At 42.5% G+C, this 12,960-nt stretch overlaps 1 protein-coding gene across 1 annotated transcript; it reads left to right on the forward strand.

The window, feature by feature from the left end:
* Positions 1-7,955: 7,955 nt before the first annotated feature.
* Positions 7,956-12,631, forward strand: LOC113454241 (enkurin-like). The gene is made up of 4 exons (XM_087918983.1): positions 7,956-8,103; positions 8,673-8,899; positions 11,385-11,531; positions 12,446-12,631. The coding sequence occupies exons 1-4, from the start codon at positions 7,992-7,994 to the stop codon at positions 12,617-12,619; spliced, it is 660 nt and encodes a 219-aa protein (XP_087775109.1). The 5' UTR covers positions 7,956-7,991; the 3' UTR covers positions 12,620-12,631.
* The last annotated feature ends 329 nt before the right edge of the window (positions 12,632-12,960 follow it).

Consider the following 12,960-nt stretch of genomic DNA (forward strand, 5'->3'; position numbering starts at 1 on the left):
GCTGGGGAGCCCATCGGGGTGAGGGGGCCAGATGAGAGGAGGGGGAGGAGGGGGGAGGGGGGGAGGCCCAGTCAGCCTCGGGACAACCGGAAGCTCCGAGGGGGGAGGAGGAAAAGGAGCTGGCAGAGAGAGAGAGAGAGAGAGAGGGAGGGAGGACGGGGGAGAAAGGAATGTAATAGAATAGAATAGAATAGAATAGAATAGAATAGAATAGAATAGAATAGAATAGAATAGAATAGAAAATGGAATAGAATAGAAAATGGAATAGAATAGAATAGAATAGCAGAATAGAATAGAATAGAACAGAGAACAGAATAGAGAAGAGAAGAGAAGAGAAGAGAAGAGAAGAGAAGAGAAGAGAATAGGGAATAGAGAATAGAATAGAATAGAATAGAATAGAATAGAATAGAGAATAGAATAGAATAGACAATAGAAGAGAAGAGAAGAGAAGAGAAGAGAAGAGAAGAGAAGAGAAGAGAGAATAGAAGAGAAGAGAATAGGGAATAGAGAATAGAGAATAGAATAGAATAGAGTAGAGTAGAATAGAATAGAGAATAGAATAGAGAATAGAATAGAATAGAATAGAATAGAGAATAGAATAGATTAGAATAGAATAGAGAATAGAATAGAATAGAATAGAATAGAGAACAGAACAGAATAGAATAGAGTAGAATGGAATAGAGAATAGAATAGAATAGAGAATAGAATAGAATAGAGAATAGAATAGAAGAGAGAATAGAATAGAGAATAGAGAACAGAGAATAGAATAGAATAGAATAGAATAGAATAGAATAGAATAGAATAGAATAGAATAGAATAGAATAGAACAGAGAAGAGAAGGGAAGAGAATAGGGAATAGAGAACAGAGAATAGAATAGAGTAGAATAGAATAGAATAGAGAATAGAATAGAATAGAATAGAGAATAGAATAGAATAGAATAGAATAGAGAATAGAATAGAATAGAATAGAGAATAGAATAGAATAGAGAATAGAATAGAATAGAATAGAAGAGAGAATAGAATAGAGGAATAGAATAGAGAATAGAATAGAGAATAGAGAACAGAGAATAGAATAGAGTAGAGTAGAATAGAATAGAATAGAATAGAATAGAATAGAGAATAGAATAGAATAGACAATAGAAGAGAAGAGAAGAGAAGAGAAGAGAAGAGAATAGGGAATAGAGAATAGAATAGAATAGAGTAGAGTAGAATAGAGAATAGAATAGAGAATAGAATAGAATAGAATAGAGAATAGAATAGAACAGAATAGATTAGAATAGAATAGAGAATAGAATAGAATAGAATAGAGAACAGAACAGAATAGAATAGAGTAGAATGGAATAGAGAATAGAATAGAATAGAGAATAGAATAGAATAGAGAATAGAATAGAATAGAGAATAGAATATAATAGAGAATAGAGAATAGAATAGAATAGAATAGAATAGAATAGAATTGAGAAGAGAAGAGAAGAGAAGAGAAGAGAAGAGAAGAGAGAGAGAGAATAGAAGAGAAGAGAATAGGGAATAGAGAACAGAGAATAGAATAGAGTAGAGTAGAATAGAATAGAGAATAGAATAGAATAGAATAAAGAATAGAATAGAGAACAGAATAGAATAGAATAGAGTAGAATGGAATAGAGAATAGAATAGAGAATAGAGAACAGAGAATAGAATAGAGTAGAGTAGAGTAGAATAGAATAGAATAGAGAATAGAATAGAATAGAATAGAGAATAGAATAGAATAGAGAATAGAATAGAATAGAGAATAGAATAGAGAATAGAGAATAGAACAGAATAGAGAATAGAACAGAATAGAGAATAGAATAGAAGAGAATAGGGAATAGAGAATAGAATAGAGTAGAATAGAATAGAGAATAGAATAGAATAGAGAATAGAATAGAATAGAATAGAATAGGAAATAGAGAATAGAATAGAATAGAGTAGAGTAGAGTAGAGTAGAGTAGAGTAGAGTAGAGTAGAGAGTAGAGTAGAATAGAGAATAGAATAGAATAGAATAGAATAGAATAGAATAGAATAGAATAGAATAGAATAGAATAGAGGGGGCTAGAGTCCCCGCCCACTCTCCGGAGCCCCAGAACCCCCTCCTGTGGGGGCGGAGCCTCCATAGGATCCTCCCCCCCACCTTGGCCCCAACTGCCGCTACCGGACGGCCGAAGCCCCGTTTCCTTCCAGGGGGGGGGGGTGTCTGTGAGGTGGCGGTGGGAGGGGGAGAGTGAGGGAAAACCCTCCCCTCCCCTGGCCGAAAAAGTGGGGCCCGGTTCCTCCTGGTGCATCCGAAGTGAGTGCCTTCCTACCCCCCCCCAAAATATCAGGGGACTGGGGGGCAACATTAGGCCAAAATGGTATAATGGGATCGGGGGCTTTTTAAAGGCCCCTCCCCTCCTGTTGGTTTGAGAGAGAGAGAGAGAGAGAGAGAGAGACATAGATAGGTGATTAGATAAATAGATAGATAGATAGATAGATAGATAGAGAGATAGATAGATACAGAGACAGAGAGAGAACGATGGAGAGATAGATAAATAAAAATAGAGAGATAGAGATAGATACAGATATAGAGAAATAGAGAGTGAGATTGATAGAGAGATAGACATAGATAGGTGATATATATATATATATATATATATATATATATATATATATATATATATATATATATATATATATATATATGGATCTTTGGTTGTTCGGGTTTTCTCCCGCGTAAGATTCAAGTATCTAGGCAGCGTTTCGATGAACTCTCATTCATCAACTTCAGGCTTCTGTCTCCGGCTCTGTGCTTCTCAGAGTAATGTGAGATTGCAGCTGCTTCCTCCTTTTAACTGCCAGTAGGGTGGGACTTGATTGGGTTTTTCTACCTCTATGGCTTCTTTGATTATTCTGCTGTTGAAGTGTTCGGTTTTGGCGATAGTTCTGGTATTTTTAAAATCAATTTCATGTCCTGTGGCTTTGAGGTGTTGGACCAGGGAGGGGTCGTTTCTTCTTTTTGATTGAGTTCTTATGTTCTTCAATGCGTGCACTTATTCTTCTGTTAGTTTGTCCAATGTATGTGGTAGGGCAGGCAGTGCAGGGATTTCGTATACTCCTTGGTTTTCTAATTCGATTTTGTCTTTGGGGTTTCTTAGGATGGTGGATATTTTTCTGTTTGTGCAGAATGCTGTTTTGATGTTGTGTTTTTGGAGGATCTTGCTAATTTTGTCTGTAGTGCCTTTTATATATGGGAGGAGGGCTTTGCCGTTTTCTTGTTCTCTGTCTTGGATTTTGGTTGGGGTTTCTTTTTGGATTAGGTGGGTAATCTTCTTTCTTTGGAATCCATTGGCTGCAAGTACGTTGGTGAGAGTGTGTAGTTCGGTTTTTTGGTGTTGTTCATCGGCTAAGCATTTTGTTCTGGAGATGAGTGTCTTGGCTACGGAATTGAACTGTGCTGGGTGGTGGTGTGAGAGTGCATGTAGATAGCGGTTAGTATGTGTTTTCTTCTGGTAGATGGTGTGTCCTAGGGAGCCATTGGATCTTTTGTATACCAAGACATCTAGGAAGGGAAGTTGATTGTTGGCTTCTGTTTCCATGGTGAATTGTATTTTGGGGTGTAGGCTGTTGAGGTATGTGAGGAAGTTGTTCAGTTTTTCTTTCCCGTGTGGCCAGATTATGAAGGTGTCATCTACGTTTCTGAGCCAGAGTTTGGGTTTGTGGTCGTATTTTTCTAGAGCTTGTGTTTCAAAGTGTTCCATGTAGAGGTTTGCGATGACAGGTGAGAGGGGTGATCCCATGGGTGCTCCTTCTATTTGTTTGTATTTTTGTCCATTGTAGGTGAAGTATGTATTGGATAGGCAGTGGTTGGTTAGATCTAGGATGTGCTTGGGGGTTGTATTTGTTTTGGATGGCTGTCAAGGCTTCTTTTATTGGCACTTGGGTGAAGAGGGATATGACATTGAAGCTTACTAGTAGGTCGCTAGGTTGTAAGTTTTGTTTCTTTATGATCTCGATGAACTGGAATGAGTTTCTTACGTGTGAGTTGATGGATTCTGCATAGGGTTGTAGTTGTTTGGCGAGGAATTTGGCCAGGTTTTGTAGAGGTGAGCCTATGGAGCTGACTATTGGTCTGAGTGGGGTTCCTTCTTTGTGTATTTTGGGGAGACCATAAAGCTTGGGGCATCTGGATGATTTTTCTCTGGGTATGATTCCTTGCTGGATTTCTTCACTGATGGGGGAGGCTTTTATTTTGGATTTGGTAGTTTTTTTCTAGGTAGGTGGTGGGGTCTGTCTTTAGGGGTTTGTATGTGGGGTCTTGGAGTAGGTTGGTTAGCTTGGTTTGGTAGTCAGATGTGTTCATAACCACTGTCGCGTTGCCCTTGTCTGCTGGTAGGATTATTATGCTGGTGTCTTCTTTCAGGTTAAGTAGTGCAGTTTGTTCTTCTTTGGATAAGTTGCTTTTGGGTGGTTTGCTAGTGCAGAGGATGTTGGTGATTTCGAGTCTGATTTTGTTAGCATCATCAGGGTTGGTTTTGGTCAGGCTGGTTTCAACTCCGCATATGATGGTTTCTGTGGGGATGTGTTTGGGAGCGACAGCAAAGTTGAATCCTTTTGAAAGGACTCTTCCCTGGTCCAACACCTCAAAGCCACAGGACATGAAATTGATTTTAAAAATACCAGAACTATCGCCAAAACCGAACACTTCAACAGCAGAATAATCAAAGAAGCCATAGAGATAGAAAAACGCCCACACAGCATGAACAAACGAGATGACACCTCCCGCCTTCCAGCCATTTGGAAACCCGCCCTCATGAACAGACGAGTACCTAACATGAAGAAGGACACCAGACCCACACCCATGAGAGAGCCACACAAGATGCCACCACCACACTTCCATATAGAAAACAGACTCCCACCCATTCAGAAAATGAGAAACGACCATGGACCAGAAGCTGCACTGCAGCTGCATCACTACCCACTTCAAACCCCTCTGAGCCATACATGAAGCAAACCGACACCCACTATGAAGATGCAGCAGGACCACGAACTCAAGCCAAACAGCAAGATCACAACTCACCAGCTCAAATCCCCCAGCAACTAAGACTAACCTGAGCACAACCAAGCCCCCACCTGAACAGAACACGCCTCCAACCAATCAGAACATGGCTAACCCCCAACCAATCAGAACACAGCCAAACCCCCTACCAATGAGAACACACCCCACCCAATCAGAACACAGCCAAGCCCCCACCCAATCAAGTCCCACCCCCACTGGCAGTTAAAAGGAGGAAGCAGCTGCAATCTCACATTACTCTGAGAAGCACAGAGCCGGAGACAGAAGCCTGAAGATGATGAATGAGACTTCATCGAAACGTTGCCTAGATACTTGAATCTTACGCGGGAGAAAACCCGAACAACCAAAGATCCACATACAAATACCCATGAGAACCTCAGAAAACAAATATATATATATATATATATATATATATATATATATATAGAGAGAGAGAGAGAGAGAGAGAGAGAGAGAGAGAGAGAGAGAGAGAGAGAGAGAGAGAGAGAGAGATAGTAAAGAGAGCTAAGTAGATAGATATAAGGGGGTAGATAGATATAGAGATAGATAGATAGATAGATAGATAGATAGATAGATAGATAGATAGGTAGATAGATAGACAGACAGAGAGAGAGACAGATGGAGAGATAGATAAATAAAAATAGATAGAGATAGATACAGATATAGAGAAATAGAGAGTGAGATTGATAGAGAGATAGACATAGATAGGTGATATATATAGATATAGATAGATAGATAGAGAGAGAGAGAGAGAGAGATAGTAAAGAGAGCTAAGTAGATAGATATAAGGGGGGTAGATAGATATAGAGATAGATAGATAGATAGATAGATAGATAGATAGATAGATAGATAGAGAGAGAGAGAGAGAGACAGATGGAGAGATAGATAAATAAAAATAGAGAGAGATACAGATATAGAGAAATAGAGAGTGAGATTGATAGAGAGATAGACATAGATAGGTGATAGATATAGATAGATAGATAGAGAGAGAGAGAGAGAGAGATAGTAAAGAGAGCTAAGTAGATAGATATGGGGGGTAGATAGATAGATAGATAGGTAGATAGAGATAGATAGATAGAAAAATAGATAGATAGATAGATAGATAGATAGATAGATACATAGATAGAGATACAGATAGAAATAGAGAGATAGAGATAGATATATATATAGAGAGAGATACATAGATAGTAAGCTAGATGATAGATAGTGAGAGAGAAAGATAGATTATTTAGAGATCCATATAGGGAGATAGATAGAGACGGGTGATAGATAGATAGAGAGAGATAGAGATAAAGAGAGAGACACATAGAGAGAGATAGACAGAGATAGATCAATAATAGAGAGAGAGAGAAAGAGAGAGAGAGAGACAGCTCCCAATTACTAACTAATTACTCCCAATTCCCGTTCACTATGTAACTGGCTGAACCGGAATACTCCTCATTGTTGCTTTCCTCCCTTGTCCAACCCGGCCCAGAACGTGTTTCTCTCGCGGAGGCGAGGTTTAACCCGCCAGCCATTTTAGGGGGTTGCTTTGCTCCCTTTCTTCCTCCCTCTCTCTCTCCCCCACCCCCACATCTTCGATTCCCCACCTGGGGAAGCCGCCTCCATGCCCTCCACCCCCCTCCAACTCGCCCTTCTGCCATTTCAGCGCCAGGTGTCCGAGGGGGGGATCGCCGGGCCCCTCGTCCCGGACAAAATGGCTGACGTTCTGTGCCCTCCGCCACCCCCGGAGGAGCAGGAGAGCATCTACCACTGGCTCCCCACCCGGGTGGAAGGCCGCGCCAGGCCCCCACACCAGCTAAGGTAGGCGTGTGGGTGCGGGGGGTAGGGGTGGGTGTAGATTCCCTTATGGAGAAAGAAAGAAAGAAAGAAAGAAAGAAAGAAAGAAAGGAAGGAAGGAAGGAAGGAAGGAAGGAAGGAAGGAAGGAAGGAAGGAAGGAAGGAAGGAAGGAAAGGAAGGAAGAAAGGAAGGAAGGAAAGAAAGAAAGAAAGAAAGAAAGAAAGAAAGAAAGAAAGAAAGAAAGAAAGAAAGATGGAGAGAAAAATGATAAAGATAAATAGATGGAAAGATAGAGAGATAGAGAGGTAGATAGATAGATAGATAGATAGATAGATAAGAGATAGATGGTAGGTAGGTAGGTAGATAAATATATGATAGATAGATGGATGGATGGATGGTTGAATGGATAGATAGATAAGATAGATAGATAGATAGATAGATAGATAGATAGATAGATAGATAGATAGATAGATCTTATATATATATATATATATATATATATATATATATATATATATAGAGAGAGAGAGAGAGAGAGAGAGAGAGAGAGAGAGAGAGGATAGATAGATAGATGATAAATAAATAGATAGATAGATAAAGCTATATATATTTATATAGAGAGAGAAGATAGATAGATGATAGATAGATAGATAGAGCTAGAGAGAGAGAGGATAGATAGATAGATAGATAGATAGATAGATAGATAGATATGATAACGATAGGATAGAAAGATAGATGGTAAATAAATAGATGATAGCTAGATCATAGATAGATGGATAGATTGTTAGACAGATGATAGAGAGAGATAAAGATAGGATAGATAGAAAGAGATGAAAGATGATAGATGATAGCTAGAGCATGGATTGATAGATAGATGATAGAGAAAGCTATAGATAGATAGATAGATAGATAGATAGATAGATAGATAGATAGAGCGTAGATAAATGGATAGAGAGATGATAGAGAGGAGAGAGAGAGAGAGAGATATGATATATATAGAAAGAGGAGAGAGAGAGAAATATGGGTAGACAGATAGATAGATCGAGTCCACCCCGCATCCCGAACCCGGGAAGACCCCTTCATCTGTGAGTCCCCTGTCTCCTCCACCCAAGGTACACCTCCACCTTCCGTCCGTTCGTCCAGCGGGAGATGGAGGAGAAGAAGAAGGCACCCTGCCAGACCATGGGCATCCCGAAGCTGCAGGTGCCCACCCCAAAGGACTACCTCCGGAAACACTCCAAGGAGCGCAAGGTCCCCAAATGTACGTTGGCGCGCTCGACTCTTCCCCTTGGTCGTGGGGTGAAAGGAAGTGGGACTCATACCTCTTTCTTCCTCCGGTCGAGATCCTGGGGACCAGTTTAAAGACTGGGGGGACTTTCCCCGAACTGGGTGGGGGGGGGGTTGCCGACGACGTTGGGAAGTCCCCACTGTCCGGGCACCGACCAATTTCCCCCTCCCCCTACTTCAAATCATAAGTCTCCGAGTCCTGAAGCCATTGATTTATTAGGCGTGGCCATGTTGGTGTTGGGTGGGGAACCCAGAATGTGGCTCTCCCCGTCATTTTTTTCCCCTTGTCGCAAAGTCACCAAACGGCACCTCGCATCCATCCAAGTCTGTTGCCGAGCTTCCAAAATTTTGACTGGGGGGGAGGGGGGAATGCCACACCGGGGTGTTCAGTGTGAAAAAAAAACAACAACCCTGGCGTCGCTTTCAGTAACTTGACGGAGGGTCGTTCAGTGGAGTTGAAGCTCCGACGCCCAAAGGATGCACCATCACCCACTTGGGTTTTGTGTTTTTTTGGTTTTTTGTCCCATCACCCCACGACGGAAGGCACGTACGAGCGACCAAAGCGTCTCCCCGTCAAAGCCCAGGTGCCTCCCCAGTCCGACCGGCCGCTGATGGGCATCCAGAGCGAGAAGAACTTCATCCACGCGAACATGGCTGAGGCCATCATGGCCGTGGCGAAGAAGCCCCTCCACGCCTGCGTCGACCAGCGGAGGGGGGATAAGTACCTCCTGGAGGGATCCGGCCTGGTCCAGAAATACCTCAAAAATAAGGTGCGGCTTCCCTCAGGGGGGTAGGGCAGGGCCAGAGCTCAGGCTGGGGGGAGGGAGGGAGGGGAGATGGGGGAGGGGTTTGGGGGAGAAAAGGCCTCTCCCCCTCCCCTTCCCTGTGTCTTCCTCCCTCTCCCTCCTGCTTGGCTTCCTACTCTGTGGAAGGTTTATGTCCGAGAGCTTTTGCGGTGGGGGGGAATGGGATGGAGGTTTGATGCGGCATTGATATTGTGGCGGGGATCTTAAGTCACACCGAGGTGGCCTGGCGAGATGAGAGATGATGGCTCGATGGATGGATAAAGATGATAGACAGACAGATCGATAGATATACAAATACACAGAGAGAGAGACAGATGATAGATAGATAGATAGATAGATAGATAGATAGACATAAATACAAATACAGAGATAGAGAACTGATAGATAGATAGATAGATAGATAGACAAACAGATGATATATAGATAGATAGACAGACAGACAGACAGACATATATACAAATACAGAGAGAGAGAACTGATAGATAGATATAGATAGATAGATAGATAGATAGATAGATAGATAGATAGACAGACAGACATATATACAAATACAGAGAGAGAGAACTGATAGATAGATAGATAGATAGATAGATAGATAGATAGATAGATAGATAGATAGACAGACAGACAGACAGACAGACATATATACAAATACAGAGAGAGAGAGACACAGATGATAGATGATAGATAGATAGATAGATAGATAGATAGATAGATAGATAGATAGATAGACAGACATATATACAAATACAGAGAGAGAGAACTGATAGATAGATAGATAGATAGATAGATAGATAGATAGATAGATAGATAGATATAGATAGACAGACAGACAGACAGACAGACAGACATATATACAAATACAGAGAGAGAGAACTGATAGATAGATAGATAGATAGATAGATATAGATAGATAAATAGATACATATATACAAATACAGAGAGAGAGAACTAATAGATAGATAGATAGATAGATAGATAGATAGATAGACATATATACAAATACAGAGAGAGAGAACTAATAGATAGATAGATAGATAGATATACAAATACAGAGAGAGAGACAGATGATAGATAGATAGATAGATAGATAGATAGACAGACAGACAGACAGACAGACAGACATATGTACAAATACAGAGAGAGAGAACTGATAGATAGATAGACAGACAGACAGACATATATACAAATACAGAGAGAACTAATAGATAGATAGATAGATAGATAGATAGATAGATAGATAGACATATATACAAATACAGAGAGAGAGAACTGATAGATAGATAGATAGATAGATAGATAGATAGATAGATAGATAGATAGATAGATATAGATAGATAAATAGATAGACATATATACAAATACAGAGAGAGAGAACTGATAGATAGATAGATAGATAGATAGATAGATAGATAGATAAATAGATAGACATATATACAAATACAGAGAGAGAGAACTGATAGATAGATAGATAGATAGACAATAGATAGATAGATAGATAGATAGATAGACAGACAGACATATATACAAATAGAGACAGAGAGAACTGATAGATAGAGATAGATAGATAGATAGATAGATAGATAGATAGATAGATAGATGATAGATAAGACAGATAGATATATATACAAATACAAATGCAGAGATTGAGCTGATAGATAGATGATAGATAGATTATAGATTTACAAATAGAAATACACACAGAGAGAGATGATAGATAAAATAGATGATAGATATAGATAGAGACTGGAGAAATACAGATACAGAGAGAGAGAGAGAGAAAGAGAAAGACAGAAATAGAGGTGATTATGAAAGATAGTAGAGATATATAAATAAACACATAGATTAAGAGACAAATAGACATAGATAGACAGATAGATAATGTGAGTATAATACACACACACACACACACACACACACACAGGGGGATAAATAGATACAGAGAGAGAGAAAAATAGAGGTGATGATAAATGATAGATAATAGATAGATGATAGATGATAGATAGATGATAGCTAGAGATGGATGATAAATAGATATAGATAAATAGATGATAGATAGGTAGATTGATAGAGAGAGAGAGAGAGTTAAATAGATATATATATATAGAGAGAGAGAGAGAGAGAGAGAAAGACAAAAATAGAGGTGGTGATAAAGGATAGATAATAGAAATGTCTGTGTGTGTGTGTGTGTGTGAGAGAGAGAGAGAGAGAGAGAAAGAAAAAGAAAAAAGAAAGAGAGAATAGAGATTGATAGACAAAAATAGATGGAGAGAGGTGATCGAAGATAGATAGATGGCAGACATGACAGCCTCTCCCACCATTCCCCGGACCAGCATCGCGCTCCCTCCCTCCTCCCTCCTCCCCAGGAGGAGCCAGCGTGGAAAGAGATGGCCAATCGGCACTCCCCTCCCCATCCGGCTGGCCAAGCGCCCCACTTCTTCCTCCACAGGACTTTGGGGTGACCCCCAACTACATCCTGGGTCGTAAGAAGGAAGCCGTGGAGGGGCGCCAAGAGCGGGTGGCCGCTCGGTGGGAGTGCCTGCAGAAGAGACGCCTGACCCGCCTCTCCTCCCGCAAGCGAGAGGACATCCTGAACGTAAGCCGACACCTCCCCCGTCCTCCCCCCCCGTGGGAATCCGTTGCTCAAAGGCTAAGCGGTAAAGCACATGGTGACTGTGCACATGGTTTGATCGGTGGTGCTATGTATACACAGCATTTTAACCTCTAGTTATATACTTTAGTTAGCATCTATACTTCCTCTGTGTCCCGTTCTCAGTTATGGCTAAGCAGTAAAGCACATGGTGACTGTGCGCATTGTTTGATCGGTGGTGCTATGTATACACAGCATTTCCAACCTCTAGTTATATACTTTAGTTAGCATCTATAGTTCCTCCTCCTCTTCTTCCTTCTCTTCCTCCTTCTCTTCCGCCTCTTCCTCCTCCTCCTCTTCACTTCCTCCTCGTCCTCGTCCTCCTCTTCCTCCTCCACTTCCTCCTTCTCTTCCTCCTCTTCCTCCTCCTCCTCCACTTCCTCCTCCTCTTCCACCCCTTCCTCCTCCACTTCCTCCTCCTCTTCCTCCTCCTCCTCCTCTTCCATCTCTACCTCCTCCACTTCCTCCTCTTCCTCTTCCACCTCTTTCTCATCCTCTTCCACCTCTTCGTCCTCCACTTCCTCCTTCTTCTCCTCCTCTTCTTCCTCCTCTTCCTCCTCTTCCTCCTCCTCTTCCTCCTCCTCTTCCACCTCTTACTCCACTTCCTCCTCCTCTTCCACCTCTTCTACCACTTCCTCCTCCTCTTCCTCTTCCTCCTCCACTTCCTCCTCTTCCTGAGGATCTCAAAGCTTCATCGTGCACCCGCCGGACGTTCCACGCCCCAACCGGACAAGGCGCCCTCCGTTTTTCCCTCCTCCGCAGCGGAGCCCCAGGGTGTGTGTGTGTGGAGGGAGAGGGTGGGCGGATCCCTTGAAATGGACCCCGGACCCTCCGCTCTCTGTCCTCCCCCTTCCCTGCAGGGCCTGAAGACCAACTGGGAGGACTTGAACAAGGACTTCCAGAGCCTCTCGGTGGAGATGACCACCATCCCGCAGAGGCTGCGCAAAGAGAAGCTGGAGTTGGAGATGAAGCAGCTGGAAGACGACATCGGCGCGCTGGAGAAGCGTCGGTTCATCTACATTGCCGGCGAATAGGGGTCGGCGGCCGAGAAGGCCGTGTGTGGGGGGCGCTGCCTTGGGGGTCAACCTCGCAGGGTTCTCCCCACATCGGGAGCGAACCCGACTCCGGTCGGACTCCCCTCCCTCCTCTTTTGATAGTCCGATCACTTCCCGCAACCGGTTTCCAGTCGCTGCCGTCGGGCTCACTTTCCGACCAAACTCTGCCCCCTCCCCACCATCCGCGGTCAGCCCACAACTCTGGGTTGGGGGGCAGAGAGACCCTTTCTCTCCCCCCCTTCCTCCTCCTCTCCCCCCCCCACAACCAGCGGGTCCTCTGGGTGGGCGGGTTGGCGGGGGGACGAGAGTGAATTTGGGTG

Source organism: Pseudonaja textilis, unplaced genomic scaffold (assembly GCF_049901715.1).
Source record: "Pseudonaja textilis isolate UNSWEBS1 unplaced genomic scaffold, rPseTex1.2 PTEXSCF22, whole genome shotgun sequence".
In the NCBI taxonomy this organism is placed as follows: Eukaryota; Metazoa; Chordata; class Lepidosauria; order Squamata; family Elapidae; genus Pseudonaja; species Pseudonaja textilis.

Excerpts from the sequence above, each read along its gene's own strand:
- LOC113454241 (XM_087918983.1), top strand. The coding sequence starts at position 7,992 with ATGGAGGAGAAGAAGAAGGCACCCTGCCAGACCATGGGCATCCCGAAG. Across the intron at positions 8,900-11,384 it reads AGAAATACCTCAAAAATAAG|GACTTTGGGGTGACCCCCAA; the intron begins GTGCGGCTTCCC and ends CTTCCTCCACAG. Across the intron at positions 11,532-12,445 it reads AGCGAGAGGACATCCTGAAC|GGCCTGAAGACCAACTGGGA; the intron begins GTAAGCCGACAC and ends CCTTCCCTGCAG.